This window comes from Lipophrys pholis (assembly GCF_963383615.2).
Source record: "Lipophrys pholis genome assembly, chromosome: 13".
In the NCBI taxonomy this organism is placed as follows: Eukaryota; Metazoa; Chordata; class Actinopteri; order Blenniiformes; family Blenniidae; genus Lipophrys; species Lipophrys pholis.
Genome location: NC_137632.1, coordinates 16556482 through 16579058, shown reverse-complemented (window position 1 = coordinate 16579058; position 22577 = coordinate 16556482). Strand labels below are relative to the sequence as shown.

Sequence of the window (22577 nt, the reverse complement as noted above, 5' to 3'; positions counted from 1 at the left end):
GACAAATATTCTATTTTTATTTCCCAGTTTTGAAATGCTTGAAGACAAGCCGGGCTTGGGGTTGAAGCTATTCAACCTGGCAACGTTGTCATTACGCGAGCAGCTCGTGCGTATGCTGTCGTAAGCAACCCTCCTCCCCCTCCTCCTTCTCTGCCCCCACCCTGGCCACTAGGAGGAACTACACCCCTCCTCCTCCTCCTCCTCCTCCTCCTCCATTTATAAATCTAATGCCCCCCCCCCCCTCTTGCTCCGTCACATGGGCCTGTGGGGTTCAGAGTGGGCTGGACACGCCGCACCTCGTCTGAACAGGATGGGGATCTAAAAGGAGACATCTCTCTTTCAATATCGCCTCCTCTTCCTCTGCCTCTGTTGCTGCTGTCTGGGTCCAGGGGATCATGCAACACCTTAAACCATGGCGAGCTCTGCTCCTTCTGACCGTGCTCTGCCAACCCGGAGTCTCAGACAAATACGGTAAGATGCTGCCGCTGCCGCTGCCGCTGCCGCTGCTGATGTTGACGATGATGATGATGATGGTGGTGGTGGTGGTGGTGGACACTGTGAAGATCACAAATATCCTTTTGCATCCTCACTTCCCCTCTCTATAGCCAATTTGCCTCCTGTTGCGGTCCTCACAAGTGCGTGTTTGTGTCATTTTAACAGGAGTGTACTCACTGTTCCGTCTCTGTGGGTAAATATAGAGGATGACAGTTTAATGTGATTTACCAGAGCTGGATGGAGAGGGAGCAGAAGAAGAGTTTCATTTCTGCTTCTCTTCACAAAATAAAGACCACTCTCGTCTTCGAGTTCATGCTTCTGTTTCGTTCTTCTTCCTTTTATTATTTTACTCTGGGAAGACAGCGGGACAAAACATGCAAAAATCCTGAATGAGCCAAAAACGCCCACTCTGCTGTTTATACACTGTACACATTCATTTCTCACAGTCATAACAACATCCCACCAAGACATCCTGCATGTAAACATCGTTTTCGATGACACAACACATTTGCCACATTATAAACAAACACAGTTAATGTGGTATGAATCAAATATGTCACCTTTCATTTTCATCCATCCAACTAGCAGCTGTGTTATTAATATTATTGACCATAGCAGCAGCAGCAGCAGCAGCAGTAGTAGTAGTAGTAGTAGTAGTAGTTTCAGGTTGGGTATATGGTAATGGACTGCATGTTGCTTGTTTTTCTCTCTTGTTGTTTTGTTCTATCCTGTTTTGTCTTGATCTGCATCTTAATCTGATGCAACAAGTGAATCTTTGCATATTCTTGTTTGCTTTTGTATTTACATGCATCAACTGGTATAATAAGTGTTTTCACATCTTACTTAAATAAGATAGATAGATAGATAGATAGATAGATAGATAGATAGATAGATAGATAGATAGATAGATAGATAGATAGATAGATAGATAGATAGATAGATAGATTATTGAGTAGTATCTCAAACGTCAGAAAGAAGAGCAAAAACATTACTGAGTTCTCTCCAAACAGTCATTGGACACCGTAGCAAGAAAGAACAAAGAAAGCAACAGGCTGCGAGCGAGTGTGACTTCAGCACCATGGAGAGAAACTACCATCGTCTTCCATTGTTCATTCATGGTGCATCAACACCTTTCTGCTTCTGTCTCTGTTCTCTAATACTCTCTCCATCTGTCCATTTGATGAGCCATCCATCCTTATGCGCACGCACACACACACACACACACACACACACACACACACACACACACACACACACACACACACACACACACACACACACACACACACACACACACACACACACACACACACACACACGCACACACACACGCACACACACACGCACACACACACACCTCTCTCTCAGTCATCTTCAAGAAGGACAGGGGTCCTGTTGTCATGACAAATATTGTCACTGGTTTCCTCACCTCAGAGTGCCTGCCTCCCAGAAAATGTCACCATGGCATCATAGCGTGATGTAGTGTAACACGTAAAGGTGTGTGTAGGTGCTTTTGCTCTCAAATCTGGCATTAACATCACTGTTGTGTCCAATCAGTCAGAAGATAGAGGATTTTCTTTTTTTTTCACATCTCGAACTGGAGTTTTTTTTCACTGCCAGAAAAAAAACCAATTATTTTGTGAAGTGATGTATTTCCCGCTGGATGCTCGTCGTGCAGAAGAAGTGCATTTCCTGACAATGTCTTTTTAACATTGTGTGGATTACCACGACAGTCCATCCCAATTAAAGGAAATACAAGACGAGATTAGTCAGATGTCAGTGCATGATGACACGTTGTGAGCATATATATATTTTTTGCTGTAACTTATCGCAGCCACATGATGAAAGGTTCTCTTAATCTCTCATACAGGAGAGTTCAGCTCTCATTTTGACTTCAGTCAGTGCTTGGTTGCTGTTATTTGAACTCACGACAACACACCTTTTAAGAGTTTATTTTTATTTGTATAACAACCAGAAATGAACTCACTCAGCATCGTTTGAGTTGTTCAACAAACTCTAATTTACTCAACATACATTATATTCTGATTAACCTTGCCAACAACACGTCACACGCAACTCTGAACACTTTTTTCACTTAACTTAAAAGCAATATGTCATATTGGCAGCATGAAATGAAAAAGAAGGCCATTATTCATAATCTATATTTTCTGTTTGATCTTGTGACATTAGTGGTGTCACATGTCCTTTTAAGCTCTGAAGGTTGTTTGTCTTTTTTAACTCACTCATCAAAAGGTAGTTTCAGGGCCTAAAGTTTGACAAGATGCCTACACTGTGTATGTGCATGCGTGTGTGTGTACAGTGTGTCATCCTGTAAGAGGTGAGTCACTGTTAGGTACTGCGGCATTTTATCAAAAGGTACAGAAAATGATCCCTTGTTTTTATTCTTTATCGATTATACCGACGAAAAAACACTTCCTCTTCATTTGTCCTCGACTCCAGCCAGATGTTCACATGTCACACTTTGGGCTAAATGCTCAGTTCCAATCCAACGAGTTTCCCTTCTTTATTTGCTCATTTGTGTATTTTCTGTTGCTGCTCGTCTCGCGCGCACACGTACAGACTCCTAAAATCAATAGCCGAGTGAAACATGAGCTCTGACGTGAGAGAGGGATGACGGACAGCCAGACAGAGTTATCCATGCGTACTCTGAGCTCTGTGCTGCTTTCCTACCTATCAGCTGCCACCTGCTCCTTCCCACATTGCCCCACTCTCCAAGGTCTCATCTTATTACCTAATATAAAAAGAATTTTGAGTACAACTGGCATTGGAGAAAAAAAACGACTGATAAAATGTTTTAAGTGCACCTGTGTGATCACTGCGGTCGTCCAACGGCCAAGCACAATGATAAAGAAGATGAGTCATCTTCATTTGGGTTTTTTATATTCACGAAATATGTGTGAATGATTTCCCGCAGATAAACTGGACACTTCAGCAAGTCGTACTAAAACTATGCACCACTTGGATAAATGTTAAGCACTGTGTATAATGGGTTTGACTCATTTGAATGCTACAGAATGATGGCTGTGAGTGTTTGTGACTTAAGTACTGCCGTGCAGTACATGTGAGGCTAATTATAATAGGTAAACCAGGGTAGGCTCACTTTGTCTCATTTGTAGACTTTAAATGTGAGTTAAAGCATTAGTTGCCATGGCGATTACTGTGAGGGACTCGACTGCGAGTACCTGCTCGTTAACCCTCTCCTTGTCTTTTTGCTGCAGGTTGCCTGTTTGAGAGAAAACTGTGCACGAGGGATCAGTTCTGCTCAGATGGTGAGTGCAACACACACACACACACACACACACACACACACTCACACACACACACCACTGTGAACACAAACATGTCAAATGCGCCCCGGCCCAGGCAACCAAAACAATATATAACATTAAAATGAATTTGGAACTTTGTGTGCAGGCTCTGCCCCTTATTGATCTCAGCTGGATGTCAGGCATGCTCAGTTGTGCTTAGGGGTTTTTTACATTGACGTCCATTAATTTGCTGCTTATTATTCAAACTGCAACCACCCCTACCCTTAACCTTAAACACATCATCAGCTCAAGTTTTAGTCATTTAATCCCATTATTTCTGTGTGGAAGCAGATTGAGGCATAAACATTATGTGGGTAAATTCAGTCACAGACCCCCACATTCAGAGAGAGAGAGAGAGAGAGAGAGAGAGAGAGAGAGAGAGAGAGAGAGAGAGACAGAGAGACAGAGAGAGAGACATTGTGTCTCTACCACATGCCCGTCTCTTCCCTCTCCCCTCTCCCTCATCTTTACCTTAGCCCCTCCCTCACCCGCCGTCTCTATGGCAACACTGACATCACAGTGAGGTGGACACCCCCACAGTTGTCGTGCTAACACAGTGATGAGTCACAGACACACTCTGACGTCGCTCTGCGTGGAAACTGCGCTTACGCACAGGCGCGATCATTGGACAGAATATTAAAGAGAGGAGCGTAGTTGCTGCTTCCAAGCAGAAATCTGTGGATCTGAGCGCAGAAATAAAATTCACAGTTATGGCTGCTCAAAGGTCTCGCACCTTATTGATTGTGCTGTACTTTTGCCTCCTCGAGATAACAATCTTGTGCGTTCCTGAGACACTAACAAAGGGCTGACCTGATTATTTTTTTTTAGTTTATGGGAGAAGAGCGTCATCAGCTCAATCCCCACAGGGATGTAGAGCTCCTGCAGTGACTAACACCTTCTTTAAGAATACGCAGAGACTGTGTTAAACTTAGATGGAGAGGTTGAGGAAGTGCCAGATGAGACGACAGAGGAGATACAGATTCCTTTTGGACTTCGTTATATTAAGTGACTCCATTCCTTGTCAAATTTGTGACCGTCTTGTATTGCAGATAAATTGGTAATGAAATTTAGTCCAGAAGTAAACAAACCATAAACGCCAAAGAACATCTATGTCTACAGGCTGTGTTGAGGAGAAAGTGGATATGGAGCTGGAGGTCACAATCTCAGCTATGGAGGATTTCTCATAAGATGCTGAGAAGCCTCCCATAGTCTCAAATGATGCTCTTTGCCAAGCATTAACAAATTCAAAAGTATACTACAAATCTCAACAGGCTCCTGTCAGTGGGTGCATGGCCACATTTTCCCAAGGTGATTGGAAGCTAATACTATGGAGGAGGATTTCAAGTTTAAAATCCAGTGATATGCAACACAGTGAAAACTCCCTTGCATCACTATTACAGACTTGTTCCGTACCTTTTTTTATATAATTATTTATGCATTTCATCACTACCTGAAAGAAAATTCTATATTATTATTATTATTATTATTATTATTATTATTACTCCTTTCCTCTTATGACTGCAGCTTATGATGATGAGCAACAGCTGCTAATCTCACTACGAACAGTCTGGAACATTGTCTGTTGTCTTGATGGAGAGGAAACGTACTGCATGCAGCCTCCAGCTGACATAAAAAAAACAAAAAAAAGAATACGCATGAAAACCTATTCATTTATTCATAGGATGCTTTTTAAGTTTTGAATGGGATTAAAGAAATGATGGAGTTTCCTGCTAAAGGACTCCTGTTCAGCCCAATACTAGTGAAGCAGACGAGCATCAATGTTGTGGCGTCATGCATCCTCAGTTGCCCTTAGAGGAGTAATTAGTCTGAAATGTCTGATGATGTCCTCCTCTTACAACACCCTATTTATCTCTTAGCCATAAAACTGAAGACATTAAAGTTGCTGTTAGTTAAAGGTTTTTTTTTTCATCTCTCTTCTTTGAACCGGCTGTCTGCTTCCAGTGAGAGAGAACAGTCATCATGTCGTGTGCCGTGTTAAATGGGATCTTTGATGAATTTACGGTTATTAATTTGTATCTGTAACCTGATGCCGAGCGGGCCTTAATGGACTCGTGGAACAAGCAGTCACTGTCCGTGTCTTCATGGTTAGCAGAGAATGCAGTGAAAAATCTCCCTCTGCTCAGTTTAGGTTTTCATGCTGAAGTCAGTAGTTTTTCCAGAAACTCATTGTGTTTCAGACCGCGCTTTCAGATTCCCTGAGGATCACTGTCGGCACACACAATTTATATTTTACCCTCCCGGTGAAATTTAATGTTCCAGCTTCTATTTGCCGGTGTGGTCGTGCTGTTGAAGTTACGGAGATCGGCAATGCAAGTGTGTGTAGCCCGTCGTGAGTGTGAGCTCTGTGGTAACCACAGCAAGGTCAGAGAGTGTCACCTGAGTTGTGTGTACACAGGTGTTGCAAATGGACCTTGTAGCGTTCCCACTGAGTGGTGAATACTGGGGGCCGGTGTGCAGCAGATAGCAGGCTCATCAGGAGTCTGGGGAAGCACACAGAGCTTCATGAATCACATGCTTTTTAATTAAGACCTTTATTGGACAGGGGTAAATGCATTAGATATCATTTCATTTGCAATACAAAACAGATGTCATGTTATTGGTTTCTGGTCAAAGTCATTTTGCAATGCCTGACTGTGGTCGGACCTTTTAATACTTCAACAAACATTTCAACAGCATTCCGTTCCAAAACAACAATCAAATAACAACTATTTTTAATAACTAGAACTTTGCTCACAGATAATAATCACAAAGTGCTATGCAATAAAACACAATACAACATAAATCACTAAGTTAATCGATTCTTTGCATGAACTTGCTCGACGAGAACAAGATGATGAGAAATAGTATTGTAACTTCTAATAACTTGGGCAAGAGGGAATGTGTACAGCAAAAACAGAATAGAACCCAGAACAGATGCTTGTGGTACCCCACAGGGCAGGGTTGCTATACCATCCATCCATCCATCCATCCATCCATCCATCCATCCATCCATCCATCCATCCGTCACAAAATGTGACTTATAACATAAAATTGCAATTGCAAGTAAATGCAAGGTTCTCCGATGATATATGATACCAGAACATAGCCTTTACACACAGTGTGTCTCATTCCTTCTGGATTCATATGATTCCTCTGAGAAACAACCTGACATAACCCCAGCTTTTAAAATAGGCTCAATCCAATTTAGCCATGCAGTGTTCTATATTTCTTCCATTGATCTTCTGCTGGTAATCCTCCTATCCTTCTTCTCTCCGCCATCAGTCACTTTACCAGGATTAAAAACTAGAATCGGTGTATCACAACTCACCAGCATCAGCTATTTTTATAATGATTCACAGTTTTAAATCAATGGACAGGAGTTCTGAATGGAAAGGAAAGATGCACAGTGCTGAATCTACCAATACTGTATATTTATACATGGTGAAACTGTAACGTCATCATAAGACTAATGTTCACTCACTCTTCCTCTCAGAATACAATTTTTGCTAAGTGCTTTCCATTGTGAGCTGATTATCCAGGAAACAGTCTAAATAATTAACACTCGCTGTGATTAATGTCTAACTTCAACCCCTCGAAATCTGTGGATGACTCGACCAAAAACAGAAAACATCCAGTCGAGAGCTGCAACCAGCATCTTGAAAAGTGTGAATAGATGATTTTGTTCCCACAGTATGACAAGAAATGGGAATCCCGCTTAAAACGGATCAAATTCACAGGTTTCTCTTCTTTATTGATTGCTTAGTTTGTGTTTGTTGAACAGTTTGCAGATGATACTGAGACAGTTTGAAGGGTTTTTCTGGAGAAAGATGTTTTTAGTATTTTAACAGGATAACTGAAAGTCATAAATTCTTCTGTTTATGTGTGCCCCCCAAGACAATTGTTATGATATATTATATTATTATATGATCTAGGAATAATATTAGATTATTGCTTCTTAAAATATTTTTAAGAGAATACACACAAGCTTGAAAACAAACAGTACTTAAATATGATAAGACCCAACAAAGGTTGGTAGGATGAACATTTTAGAAATAGATTTAAAAGAAGAGACTAAAAAAGAGACGTTATCATCCATTTGTCAGACTTCCTTTATCTCGACGAGGAAGGTGAAGCTAAGATGAGAGACAGACTTTATATCTCACCTGTAAAAACATGACTGTTTTGTTCACTCCAAAAAAAAAAAAGGTGTACTCTTTTATGTTTGAAAAAAAAAAAAATGTTGCTATAAAAATACCTTAATCCTCTCTAATCTGGCCTGTATAATGATTCACAACCTGGCCGAGGCAGATTGGGTTGTGTGAGATTTAGCGGGTGTCGGGACTGTGGTGACTCATCAGTGCACCAGATGAAACGCGCTCTGCTCTGAGTTATTTTCATTCTCATCACACAGCAGCACCACTTATACAGATGTTTTACTGTGTTTTGGTTGAAAAAAAAAAAAAAGGTTAGAGTTTTCTCTCAGCCTTCTTCACCTGGTTGGTTTACTCTTTATGGTAGACGACCTATTTAATTTGTGAGGTCCAGGGCAGAATACACCCTGGATAGGTGTTATAGCTTCAAGTATTTAATTAAAAAAGAGAGGATATCTAATAAAAGTAAGACCAAGCAAAATGCTTCCGTCAGCATTTCCATTGTTTCTGCCTTCAGGTTAGCGACAGTTTCTGTGCGGAACTCTTAAAAGTACACGCACACACAGTGACTGTGGCAGAACCATGGCAAAATGACTGTGACAAGCAGCACAAGTGTGTGGGCTCTCCTTTCAAACTACTATGACTCACTACTGTGGGCTCCTGGTTTCCGTACTGTTATGACAAACCCTGTCCCTCAAAGACAGCATCACCGAACTGGAGAAAAGAAGCCAGTTTCATCTAAAAATAAAAAAAAATAAAAAAATAAAGGTATGCATGATTAGAAACGGTCGCCTCATTAGTTGCTTCTTTCTTGAATAGCTGTCATTGTGCGATTCATGCTGTTTTCTAACAGGATGTTTTTTTCACAGCAGACACTCAGACAACCAACTGTCACTCGTGGTTAAAAATAACATTAATGATGCCCCACTTCTAGCACAGCTAGTCACAATGGTGTGGCAGTGGTGTCACAGGATCAGATGAAGGGTGTGACCAGGGGCACACGACTGAAATAAAATGAATCCCAATGTTCCCACCTGAACATGTGTGCTGCTCCTCCTGAAGGCTTGTGTGTGGGTGTGATGGTGAATAAATGTCCCCATGTACTCCAGTTCCCTCCCAGAGTACCAAGGCATGCATTTGAAGTTAATTAGTGAGGTGGCTTAACAATGTTAAAAAAGAAACAAACAAATGCTCAAGCAAAGTCCAGGTGGGAAGTATATACCATTTTTGTGTTAACCTTTGCATGATTCTTTGCAGATTTGCTGTTTGGTCAGTGTCGGAGCTCTCGGCAGGACCTGGTCCAGTACCAGGTATCAGTTCCTGTCCTGAGGAGGATGCAGGAAGTCCTCAAACAGCTCATGTTACAAGGTGAGATTAAAGTTGATGTAAAGCTGTTTGCCACTTTATAAACAGTGATAGAGATCCATTGATAATATTAACACACGGAAACCACATTTCATAAGGAACTATGACCAGAAACCCATATCACCGTCTTTCTTGCACTCATCTCACCTTTCACTTTGACTCCCAGCCTGTCTGACTTTCATTGATGTCTGTGTGTGTGTGTGTGTGTGTGTGTGTGTGCGCGCGCAGGGCTATCGTGGCAGGATGATATCACCCAGTACATTTTATCAAAGGAGCTGAAGAGAGTTCCTCATACCACCCTTCCCTTGAAACCAAACCCGTCATCCTCCTCTTCTCATGCGTCACAGTAAGTACTCTTGGGTCACGGTGACTTTCATAAAAAAGTGAACAGTACTTTCAAACAAATGACACAGTCGTGCGCGTTCATTTTGTTGTCAAATGCCATATGTTCTCTCTCTTTTTTCTTTTCTTTTTTTTTATCTTTGCCAGGTTTAAACAGCACGCGCCTCATCACCAAAGCTCAAAATCGGCCTCCTCACCTCCTGTTAACAAACACATGGACTACATGATACTGCATGATCCTCGCTCACTGCTGGATATGCAAACCGAATCTATGGGCCCATACAAATATGAACAGGTTTGTTAACACACACACACACACACACACACACACACACACACACACACACACACACACACACACACACACACACACACACACACACACACACACACACACACACACACACACACACGTTCTGTGACCATAATGCAAACCATGTGTGACATTCACAAAACTGGTTCCATCTTATAAAAACTTCGCCTATAATAGTGTAATTGTCAAAATTAAAGATTGAGAGATTCAATAACCCTTACATTGCCTAATTCTGATGGCAACTATTTTGTCTTATTTACCACGTGTTCTTTTTACTGAAGAAAAATGGAAAAACTTGTCAAATTTTAAACTGCATCTGATTCAGATCATCCATTTGACTGGATCGCTTTGCCTTATTAACAATATAATAGCCAATTTATTTCCCTAAATGGACACTGGCACATAAAAAGACCATCAATCTATGCATCCATCATAATGTTTCACACATAACAAGGCAAGTTTGTTTATATGGAACCTTTCAGACACAAGATGCTTCACAAGTATTTAAAAATACATTGAAATAAAACACTACATTCAGATCAGGAAAAGACAATAAATAGTGAATTGATAGTAAAACATTCTTGGGATTGTTCCAAAAAGTAAACACTATCACTTGTGATCTATAACAGTGTTTTAAGACCTGATTTAAATGAGCAGACAGCTTCAGCTGACCACAGATGTTCTGGATGTTTGTTTCACAGGTTAAGAGCAGAGAAAGTAAAGGCAGCATCAATTTGTATTTTCTAAGCTCATTTCAGAGCATGTACTTCTTTCAAAGTTTTCCTTAATGGCATAATACAACTGTGTATTTTTCTCAATTAAAACTATGGCTCAGTATGATTAACAGAGTAATATCACTTTCCCTCTGATCAATCTCTAGTACATGGCCAAACAGAGGGAGCGAGAGCGTGATTTACAGCGGGAGCGTGATTTACAGCGAGAGCGTGACAGGCAGATGCTGCAGGAAGCTCTGTCTCTGTACTTCCCATCCCCTCAGCCGTCTTATCGCCACCGAGGATCTGCTCCAATGGCTACTGCAGGTAACGTTCATGTCGTGGAAAAAAGAAGGCAACACTAATGATCAGAGTTTTCTTAATTAATCAATGAGCATAGTGATGAGCATTTCAGTCTTACTAAAGAAGACTGAAACTTTTAAAGTAATTCTATTCATGCCTGATGTATGTGCAGGCCTGCCTTATTATGAGGACCTGGAGCTGGAGATACCAGTGGACTATGTGGAAGACTACACCCTGGAGGAAAGAATTGGTCCTGCAGGAAGGCCGCCACCGCTGCAGAACAAGAAAGTTCCCCAGGACCTAAGTGCAGTGTCTGGAAACAGCGGTGAGCAAAGCAAATGGCTTTTCAGATTGCTCGTGCAGTGATATTGCAATATCGCTTGTGCTAACATTTACGATATTGCAAACTTTTCCCAGATGGCTTGCTCCAGAGGGTGTCAGGAGTGCTGCAGAAGTACAGAATCGACCCCAGAGAGCTCAGTCAAGAACAGCTTTATAAACTGGCCCTCATACTGCAGCTATTCCAGACCCAAGGCAAAACAGGTAGAATAAGCCCATTTTGAGAAAATAATGTCATAATAACTGTCCGTCAATGGATAAGAAGAACAAATTTAGGTAAATCTGAATGATTTTGTTGTAATAGTTGTTATCTCTCAACATAGATCCAATTGAAAAAGACCTCATGGCCCTCAAAGAGGTACGTCAACATCTGTAGTCGGCAGTGATTTGAAAAAAAAAAAAATCATGTAACAATGGACGTTCTGAGCTGACAGGTTTTCTCTGAACCCCCTCAGATGCAGCTGTTGAAGACTGACAGCATGCCCAAAAAGTTAGAGAAGCCTGCCCTTTCCCCCGGTCCTCTTGATGCCCCTCCTGCCCCGTCTTCTGCCTCACTCCCAGCTAATCCTCCTGCTAAGAGTGCCAGCCTCCCCCTACCTGCCACCCAGTCTTCACCGTCCACTCCCGCCGCCGCCGCTGTTGCCGCCGCCGCCGCCGCCGCTGCTGCCGCCGCCGCTGCCGCCGCCGCTGCCGCCGCCACCGGACAAGGATTCAGTGGGCAAGGAATGCCGTTCGTGGAGGGTACAGGAGCCAAAGAGGAGTATGGATACATTGTCACCAACCAAAGGTCAGCACTCTTAACCATGTTTCAATTCTTCTGTTTCATCCATCCTCATTCAAGGTTTTTATGATTTCTTTTTTTTTGTCATTTGCAGTCCTTTGAGTCTCTACGATGGCATCAAGCTGTTGGAGCTATTGGCAAATAAAATACACTTAACAACAAGCAGTTTCATCAACATCAGGTGAGTCTGCACACGTGTGTGTCTCTTTGTATTCTGCTGGTTCATTTCGCTACATAACTAACGTGGGTGTTTCCGGTGTGTGCCTGTTGCCAGCGTCGTCGGTTCTGCGTTGACTTTCCGTATCCGCCAGAATGAACACAACATGACGGCCGCAGAGGTAGCTGCTAAAGCTGGTGAGACTCCAACACACACACACACACACACACACACACACACACACACACACACACACACACACACACACACACACACACACATACACACACACACACACACACACACACACACACACACACACACACACACACACACACACACACACACACACACACACACACACACTAAACACAATATTTCTCACTTTTTCTCACATTTTTCCTATTTATTTCTCAGTCGATAATATTTATTTATCTATTTTTCACTCCAACAGTGTCGGAAAAGAACTACCTGGAGACCGAGACAGGAATGAAGATTGTTCAGACCGGTGTGGGAGAGGTACTTGATGCACACACACGGACACGCTACTCATCCTATCATCCTATCAGCAACATATGGAGCAGTTGTCAAGGCAACAGAGGATATAATCAGTCCTCTTTATTCGTTCCCATTTTCACTGTAATCTAATCATGATGGGTTGAGAGATTATTAGATTGCGCAAAATCCCAACACAACCAGCACCGCCTCGCAGCATTATTTTGTTTGGATTTATGACTTTGCTTGTGGTTATTTCTTACTTTTCTTTGTACACAATGAACTATTCCTCTCAAATATTGTTCACAAATTTGTCTAAATGTGTGTGAGTGAGCGCTTCTCCTTTGTCGGGATAGTCCATCCACCTCACAGGTGTGGCATATTAAGGCAGCAGGATTATTGCTCAGGTGTGCCCCAGGCTGGCCACAATGTGTTCATTACCCATGACGTACGCCTGTCCATACCATAATCCCACCTCAAACACTGGACGGTTTGCTGATGTCAACGTTGTGAACGGCGTGTTCACAACGTTGACATCAGCAAACCGCTTACTCACACAACGCCATACATGCTGTCTGCCATCTGCCTTGTAACCAAACCCGGGCTTCATCCATGATGACAACACCTCTCCAAAGTGCCAGACGCCACCAAATGTGAGCCTTTGCCTACTCGAGTTGGTTAGAAAAATGAACTGTATTCATGTTGAGAATCAGCTGAGGACGACGAGCCTGCAGAGGAGCTTTTCTGAGAATGTTTCTGACAGTTTATGCAGAAATTCTTTCTGAAGAGGGATTGTTGCAGCAGCTGTCCGGGTGGCTGGTCTCAGACGATCTTGGAAGTGTAGATGCTGGATGTGGAGGTCCTTGGGCTGCTGTGGGTACACACGGTCCGCCGTTGTGAGGCCGGTTGGATATTCCGCCAAAATTCTTTCAAAGGCCTGTGAAATAATTCTACTGTCTGATCAGCATCTCGGAGACACACCTGTGAGGTGGGTGGATCATCTCGGCAATGGTGCACACGAACACTGATTTGGGCAAAATTGTGAACAATATTTGAGAGAATTAGGCCTTTTGTGTCTATTGGAAAAGTCGTAGGTCTTCCAGTGCAGCTCATGAAAAATGTGAGCTAAAACAAAAGTGTTGTGTTCATATTTTTGTTCAGTGTATTATTAACATTAAATGATCCATGTACTTCGGCAGGTTATTAGCTGAGAATACCTAGAACTGGAACATAGAATTAGTTTTATCTAATAAATGTGGATTGTAGATTTGAAGTATCTTGAAGGTCACGTTTAATTTTGATTCTTTTTTATGGCATGGCTGGTCACACATTCCTTATTCCATTGTACAGAAACAGAAAACACAAAGACCTGGATTGATTTTGCTTGCGTTTCTTCAACACACTGTGCAGTGAGTCCATGTGTGACTATCTGTGCATAAATCCCCATAGACGGAGTGAGAAGGCAGTGTGACAACCACATTTCACTTGTTGCCATGGGTTTTTATCGCAGCCCCCATCCCCCCTGCTGTGGCTCCAAGATCCAGGTGCTATGGCAACAGTCACAAGTGTCATTAACATCAATATTCACGGTTCACATGAAGCAGCCTGACTCTGAATCATCGCTACAGCTCCCACTATAGATTAATGAGGAGCTGCCTATTTAGATTGGATGTGACGACATAGACATAAACTGATTGCAATGATGGATAATATTAAAGGTGTGATCAGATAGAAGGGCGGTTTGAATAATACTGACCAATATTGCTGAGTATAACAAAATGATGTAGGATGAATGCGAGCACTTCAGTTTATGATGTTGAAGTCTTTGTGATTTGAGATTTCTTCTTTCAAAAAACAATAATGCTTTTGTGTCAGTATATTATAATTGTTTTTTAATTTGTTTTCACTTTCCTCTCATGTTTAATATTCTGTCATTTTGAGCGTGCATGATTACATAATGCAGGGAAACAATCCATCTCAGTTGAGGCTTTTGTAAGAAGTATATTGTGCACGTTGATCCTGTGATGATGATACATTTTGAACATATTGGGCAGTCGCAATATTGTCAGTATATCAATTTAATGCCTATCCTTATTTACAACATTGGAGCTTTGGTGATACTGTAATATGTAGACATTGTATTACTTATTGTGTCACTGCCATACCAGTGATATTTAGCTATTTGATTAGAAATAGCATAGTTATAGTGTTCAAGGCAATGGTTAACAATGACATCTTACAATGTTTTTTTCAGGGCAGAAACTCTGTTGTTACTTCAGCTTCCTTGAACAGACCAAACAGGGTTAGTCGGGCTGATTTGTGATTCTAAATGTGTCATATGTGTGAATGAGCACATGTGTGATTTACGTATATATCTGCATTTACACTCCTCTGTAGAGTGATGACCAATGCAGTTTGCTGTTTTTTCCTCATTTTGGGAGTGGGTGGCACTATGATAGTTGTTCAAGTGTACAGATTAAGATGAAGAACCAGTTCAATGTCTCCTCTGGGGAAGATTTTACTTATGATATTGATGTATTGTGTCTCATGAGGGGTTCAGGTGTCTTGTTTGTGTGCTCTGGAGGTGTACTGCCTTGACCTTTCAGACTACTGTCGTTTAAAGTTAACTTGCTTTTAAAATTAAATGACCTTTGAGTTACAGCAGTGAGGGTTGTTTCCCTGGAGTAGCTTTACCTCTTTGACTGATGTGCTTGTCTAGAAATGGAAATAGGCTCCCCGCTCCTATTCTGTCTCTTTTTTTCTTTTCTAGAGGACTGATGCGAGGGGTCTCCCTCGGGTAACCAGGGTTTCCCAGGGCTCCAGTGGGACTGTCATCACCCTTGTTTCCATGGCAGTCGTAGGGGGTGTGCTGGTATTGGCCATGGCCGTAGCCTGTCTCAAGCACTATGCTCAGCAAGTAGCCAACAGCAAGCTTGGCCTGGGGCCAGAGGGAGGAGCCGAGACACACTTTGACTACCAGGTAATACATAAAGACATGTTTGCCTTTTTGGGGATTCATATTGGATTGGAAAAGTGTTATTAGAATCATCATAACATGTGGCCCAAAAGCAGTAAATGCATAGATTACCATGTGTTATTCATCGTATAGATATTATGATCATAATTTCCTGATACCTCCTAGATGAGATTAATGGCAATGCACCAGTCACACATCTACTTAGCAGGATGCAAGAAGCATGTGCCGGAATTATGACCGTTTTCTCTCCATTCAGGAGCTATGTCGGCAGCACATGGCATCTAAATCCTCCTTGTGCCGCCAGGAATGTGTGGGAGGGGTTAGTAGCGCCATGGCGGGTTCCGCCATAGGCACGGGTGCCGGCGGCCGAAGGGGTACAGACACCTCCCGCGTCAGCAGCGTTTCTTCTCAGTTCAGCGATGGCCCCCAACACAGCCCATCCTCCACCCACAGCTCCACCCCGTCCTGGAGTGAGGAGCCAGCTCAGTCCAACATGGACATCTCCACCGGTCACATGATTCTGGTGAGTGCAAACGTCGTCACTGCCATTACTCTTCCACAGTCATTTCATTTTTCGTTGTATTTATTTCCATGTGTCTGTGTTTTCTCTACCTCAGACGTACATGGAGGACCACCTGCGTAATAAGGACCGCCTACAGAAGGAGTGGGAGGCACTGTGCTCCTATCAGGCTGAACCCAGTTCAGTAGCTGTGGCTCAACTCCCAAACAACATGGACAAAAACAGACACGTCGGATCTCTCCCCTGTTAGTTCATCCATGTCACTTCAGTTTGTTTTTTTTGTAGGCTTTCACATAAAGCAACATTTTTGTTGCACGTCACTGTCTTTACGTCAGAGGTGTTAAACTAATATTGGGCCACATACAGCATACTTTGATCACACAGCGATAAAGCTATAAATAGTAATTCTAATAATACATTTTATTTATTATGCACTCCATTTCTTTCAAAACATCTTCAAGTGCTATGTAGAAGCAATGTAATAGCAAGAACAAATGAAAACAGGGTTTGAACGTTATCTAAAATTAGAATATAACAAGCTGCCATACACTCTTAGAAATCATAAACTTTTGTGAAACAGAATGATTTAAAAATGATTTATTTTAGTTCTTCACAAGTTTTGGTGGTCTCGGGTGATCAGGACGGGTATTCCACAGTTGTGGGGCGGCAGCGTAGAAAGCCCCATGGTGGAGGGTGGAAACGGTTTTGGATCGTAGGGTGCAAGTACTTGTGTGTTGGGTGAACAGGTTCTTGGGTAGGTGGGGGCATTTCCATGAAAACACTGACGAGAAAGGTGACCTTGCAATAAATTGTTGCTGAGATGGCAATGAGCAAGTGGAGTGCGTAAAGAATGGGAACAATGTGTCCATGTTTGTGCACTTTCATCAAGATGCTGGCTGCACTCTTCTGAATGTATTGTACATTTTTAGAGGCTCCTGCCAGGGATCCCAGTGAGTTGTGCATTATAGTAAACCATACTGAAGGAAATAAAGGCGAGGGCCGGTTGTTCCGCATCAAGAAAAGTAAATGTGAGACAGAGGTGAGCAATGTTTCTGAGATGAAAGGAGATTTTACAAAGGTGTCTGAAATGCATTATAGTTTTAGTGAGGCTGCATTTATCACCAAGGTTGTTGACAATAGTTGAGAGTCGAATGGCACGGGCCAGAAAAAGTGATGCTGGTGATGGAGAATGAGCTGGTATGGTGTGGGCTGCCGATGAGGATAGCTTCAGTTTTTGGAGGAAGTTGTCATTCATCCAAATACCATTCATGTGTGTTGTGGATTAATTGGTGATGCGCAAGCAATAGAGGGGGGTAGGGTCAGTTTAATGTACGACCATTTCGTCAGCATAACGATGGTAAGAATTTGAGTGTTGTCAAGGGATGTGTCCAAGGGGCAGCGTATCGATGTTGAACCAGGTGGGGCCGAGCAGCGACCCTTGAGGAAATCCACGGGTTACCGGATGAGATTCACAGTTTGAACTGCAGAAGGAACATATATTCAGCTCCTGTCAATGAAAGTTTAGGTCCATGTGCCACAAGTTTGACACCCCTGCCTCAAGCAGTTGATCATAGTATTAGTATTATCCATTCATTAGGTCATCAAGTTAAAAAAAAAAATCAACACCTGCTTTCTTTTGCAGATGATCACTCTCGGGTAAAGCTGAAGACTGAAGTAAACCCCAACAAGCATGATTACATCAATGCCAGCATCATTGTAAGAACTCATCAAGCAATCGCAAACATATCAGAGTGATAACAAACCTCACTGCTTTGTGATTCAACTAATATAGCAACTTAGGGAGAAAAGGTTGTTTTCATCTTTATTTCACTTCAGTAAATGGTTTAAGTCATGTATGTAACTCTGGAAACACAGAAGTCAAATTTGTCTGCATTGACTAATATGTTAGTGTTCTCAATAAATACCTTTTGTTTCATTTCCAATAGTCTGATCATGACCCTCGCCAGCCAGCTTATATTGCCACGCAGGGACCTCTGGCCCACACTGTCACAGATTTCTGGCAGGTCTGTATCGTCTTACCTCTACCCTTTTGTCCAGCATTCTCCCATCAGAATTAACTAAAAGTAGTCTGTGAAGCGATAGATGTATGTAAGTCCATGTTGACCGCAGGTTGTGTTTACTATGTCGTTTCTGAGCAAAATACAGAGTTGATTTCATCTGGAATCCAAAGCATCCTTACACGTGTCCGTGCCTCTTCTCAGATGGTGTGGGAGAACGGCTGCACAGTGATCGTGATGATGACGGCTCTGGTGGAGGACGGAGAGAAGCAGTGTGAGCGATACTGGCCCGACGAGGGCTCGTCACTCTACCACATCTACGAGGTTAATTTCCTGTTGTGATTCCCAAAGCTTGACTTTGCCACAGAACAAACATCCAGAGTAATGCTTCCCTGCAGCAGCCCAGTAGTGCTGGTAGTGCTGTGCTTGTGTAAACAATAACATCTGTTGGCTTGTGTTCATGTGTTTTTCTGCTTGAATTTAGTTGGGATTTATTCTCAATTTATATTCACAAAAAAAAAGGCTACCTCTCGTTTTCAAACATCTCACACATTCTCTGACTTTGCTATACCCCCCCCCCCCCCCCCCCCTCTGTGTTTCTTCATCAGGTGAACCTTGTCTCCGAGCACATCTGGTGTAAGGACTTCTTGGTGCGGAGCTTCTACCTGAAAAACGTCCAGACGCAGGAGACGAGAACTGTGACGCAGTTTCACCTGCTCAGTTGGCCAGCTGACGGCATCCCCACCTCCACACGGCCGCTGCTCGACTTCCGCAGGTAAGGACACCAGACAGTCACACACACACAAAGTGGCTTTTGACTGCAACAGACTTACGATTCTGCTACTTCAAATACTCGAAATATCTCATGATACACAAGTGGATTTTAACTCTTTATAAGGCAACAACATAAATAAATAATAATAATAAAAAAAAAAAGAAAAGAAAAAGACTCATGTTTTTATAGAAGGACCAAAAAGAGGAGAAGACAGCCTTTGCATATGTTTAGCAATTATGATGTTGGATTCTGTGCCATCATCACCATGTATGTGTTGGTTTTGGAAGAATCTTGAAAATCACAAAGGGTTAAAGGTGCAACACGTAATTGTAATGACACTGTTGTACACTGGGTGGCAGTAATGAATCAGTGTATTACCCGGTTTGCCTTCTGTCCAACTGTTTTTCATTCCTGTCAAACCTTTGGCAGTTTGTTGATGAGTTAAGTCATCCCAACGAACTCCGGCCTCTCTTCTGTTTAGTTTTTTTTTTTTTTGTTGTTTTTTTATCATTTGGACTCAGGACAGACTACATGCTGGGTTTACCGGAGTCTGGGGATGGCTTTTAACATCAGCAACATACACATGAACACAAAACTAAATATACATACTGTACCTTCAACCTCCCTGGGTTAACCTTCCAGCCATTTCATGCCATGTCCATCATGCTCTCTGTCTCTCTCTCTCTCCCAGTGTGCAGGCTGATAGGTTTGTATTTTAACATCTCCCAGTGTCATTTTTGTGGTTTGCAGCTAGTACTCTGGCTCCAGTTGCATAGTCACAAAAATGAGCATTGGCAGGTGTGACTAGCTGCTGTAAGAGGGACAGTGAATCTGTGGCTTCTCCTCCACCTGTCCTCTTCTGCGTCTTCATCTAACTGCCCTCCCCATCCTCATCCTCACACAGTTTGGGGTTTACATTTTTTTCTGATTAAACATGCTCACCTAATCCCACGTCATTGTTTCTTAAAAACACATATTCTTATTCTCATCAGTCCTACTTCCAATTTCATCACCTGTAAAAAAAAAATTACTATTCATCTGGTATCATTTCCTTTTACAGCTGATTACTTGTGCGTTTCTTTGAAGTTTTAAATCGTTATATTTGGGAGGAAAGTCAGCTGCTGCTTCAAAGTTTGCAATGACCAATTTATAACCACACAGAACGTCCTTCTTTGCTCTCCTTTCTTTCTCTGCTGTCCCTTGGTCCCTGCCTTTCAGAAAGGTGAATAAATGCTACAGAGGTCGATCCTGCCCGATCATCGTTCACTGCAGGTAGAAATAATCTCTTGGATCGGTCACAATACCCACATTTCTGTTGGGTTGTGCTGTTGTAATTAAAATACCTTCAGATAGATGGTGCCACACTTTGACTGCCTTTGTGTCTACCTCTTGTCTGCCACAGTGACGGCACAGGCAGGACTGGGACGTATATTCTCATTGACATGGTGCTGAACCGCATGGCCAAGGGTGAGTCATGTGCACACCAAGAGATCACAGACAGGCTGCAGCTGAGTTGCTAAACAGTTTTAAATTCAGTCCAGATAATCCGATTGTGCAAAAATAAAGATGAAAATGGGATTGAATAAATCTAAATTGTATTACCTGAAATGCCCAGCAGAGGTCAGTATGGTTAAACATGATCTGGAATAAAGACATGAGTTGCAGGAGACCCTGGTCAGTTCCAGTATTTTCCACAGATGATATCCAATACATTATAGGATTCTCTAATTTAGAAGAGATTAGAACCAGTAAAAACATTACAAACTATTTTTAGAAAAAAGAAATATGGATAACAATCTAAAACAGTTGTGTGACGAAGTCTCACTAACTGGCCATGATGTTGATATTCTTGTTGTTCTTGTAATCAGGAGTGAAGGAGATTGACATTGCAGCTGCACTAGAGCACATCAGAGACCAGAGACTTGGACTGGTTCGCACCAAGGTACAAATACTTTGTCTCCGTGCAGTAATTCATTGGATCCTGGGCGGACCCCCAGCTAACTCAAATATGTCTCTCTGTCCTCTCTCATCTCTGCTCTGCCTGATCAGGACCAGTTTGAGTTCGCTCTGACAGCAGTAGCTGAGGAAGTGAACGCCATCTTGAAAGCGCTGCCACAGTGAGACGCACAACGATGGCTTGCAGATACACAGACAGGAAAAGAAGAAAAGAAAGCCTTCGCCCCAAAGGATACTCATATTCATATGACCCGGCCATGTACGTCCGTTACTGTAAATAAAACATTGCTCTGCCACCACTGGAGCTCTTACTGCTCTTGTTTTCAGTATTTTTACATTAATCCATCGTCTGGAATTTTTTTTTTTTTTTACTTTTTGATTTTATTAAAAAGAAAAATGGCAGCAGACGTTTGCAGGATGCAAACACGACCCCATGGTGTGGTTGGAGCAGGAATTTCAGTCTTTGCTTTCTGAAGTTTCTGAATTACTGTTAAGTTTTGCTCATCAGATGTGAAATTAATGGGATTTCAACCTTTATGCATTTGCGAATCCACATGAAAATTTCACACTATTTTGTTTTGTGATCATACAGTCAGAGAGGATAGGATATATCTCATCGATGTGATAAAATGTTAATAAAAACACACTGTAAATGTATGCAAATACCTGAAATTACATATTTATATGAATTGTTGAAAGACAAAAATGACGGCGTTTTGAATGAAAAAGACAGAAAAAGGCTCAAAACTAAACTTGAGACCAGGAACACTTCTCAAAATAGGAAAAGTGGTGTGATGGTAAAATGAAATAACACCTTTGGAAATTGAAATCGAAATCCTCCAAGAAAGAAGCAGAGGTCCATGCGCGTCTGCTACTATCAAAATATTGGTCACATGATGAAATGGAAAACATGAGTGAACAAAGTAACGAGCTTGGCCCAACTTTTTCCCTCAAACATTTTGCAAATTCAATAATATTCCTCATTTTCCCAACTTACTGCCACGCCATTCAATTTTTCCTTTACTGGGATGAAATCCCAGATGATTAGAGATGATTCACCACCAACACGGAAGGTTTGTCTGAGCTGCTCTGAGTATCAGAATACTTTGCACCATTCTTTGAACGGACTCGTTTGCACGTGAGGGACATCCATCGCTCCATCATCAGGATTTCGTTCCATCGTAACTCTCTGAATGTGTTGTTCGGTGTCCACCAGAATACTGTGCCCTGCTGTGTTGATTTGACTTGTTCTGAGAATCGTTCAGAAAACATGATTGTTTGCTTTCGGCGCTGCTCCTTTTGTAATGGATGATATGTGCTGGCCAGAGGCAAAACTCTCTCTCAAATGGAGAATCCCTTTATCTGCTCTCCTGTCTCACTCAGTGTACCTCCTTGTGATTACTGTAAATAATCCACCTTGATGATTGTGTTTATTTCATGTAGCAGACAAATAGAAAATATCTATAAAAAATGTATTTTTGACTTGATCTAAATAAATTTGTGATGTGATGCAGCAGAAAACACAACCATCTTTTACTTGCGTGTTTG

General features: G+C 42.1%; 1 protein-coding gene across 2 annotated transcripts; it reads left to right on the top strand.

The window, feature by feature from the left end:
* Positions 1-254: 254 nt before the first annotated feature.
* ptprna (protein tyrosine phosphatase receptor type Na) lies at positions 255-22546 on the top strand. 2 transcript variants are annotated; one of them, XM_080477781.1, is made up of 24 exons: positions 255-471; positions 3735-3785; positions 9233-9343; positions 9569-9686; positions 9830-9977; positions 10876-11035; positions 11184-11336; positions 11429-11554; positions 11674-11708; positions 11806-12137; positions 12226-12312; positions 12406-12485; positions 12743-12807; positions 15554-15763; positions 16065-16283; positions 16378-16525; positions 17923-17996; positions 18227-18304; positions 18503-18622; positions 18907-19073; positions 20292-20345; positions 20476-20540; positions 20942-21015; positions 21123-22546. In XM_080477781.1, exons 1-24 carry the CDS (start codon positions 396-398, stop codon positions 21192-21194), a joined length of 2823 nt encoding a protein of 940 aa, XP_080333907.1. In that variant the 5' UTR covers positions 255-395; the 3' UTR covers positions 21195-22546. The 2 variants fall into 2 exon arrangements, with proteins under 2 accessions (XP_080333907.1, XP_080333906.1); XM_080477780.1 differs by having other exon boundaries at positions 16017-16283.
* Positions 22547-22577: the final 31 nt, after the last annotated feature.

Coding starts and splice junctions, on each gene's coding strand:
- ptprna (XM_080477780.1), top strand. CDS start 396: ATGCAACACCTTAAACCATGGCGAGCTCTGCTCCTTCTGACCGTGCTC. Junction 16,526..17,922: donor ACACGTCGGATCTCTCCCCT/GTTAGTTCATCC, acceptor TTTCTTTTGCAG/ATGATCACTCTCGGGTAAAG. Junction 18,623..18,906: donor CACTCTACCACATCTACGAG/GTTAATTTCCTG, acceptor TTTCTTCATCAG/GTGAACCTTGTCTCCGAGCA.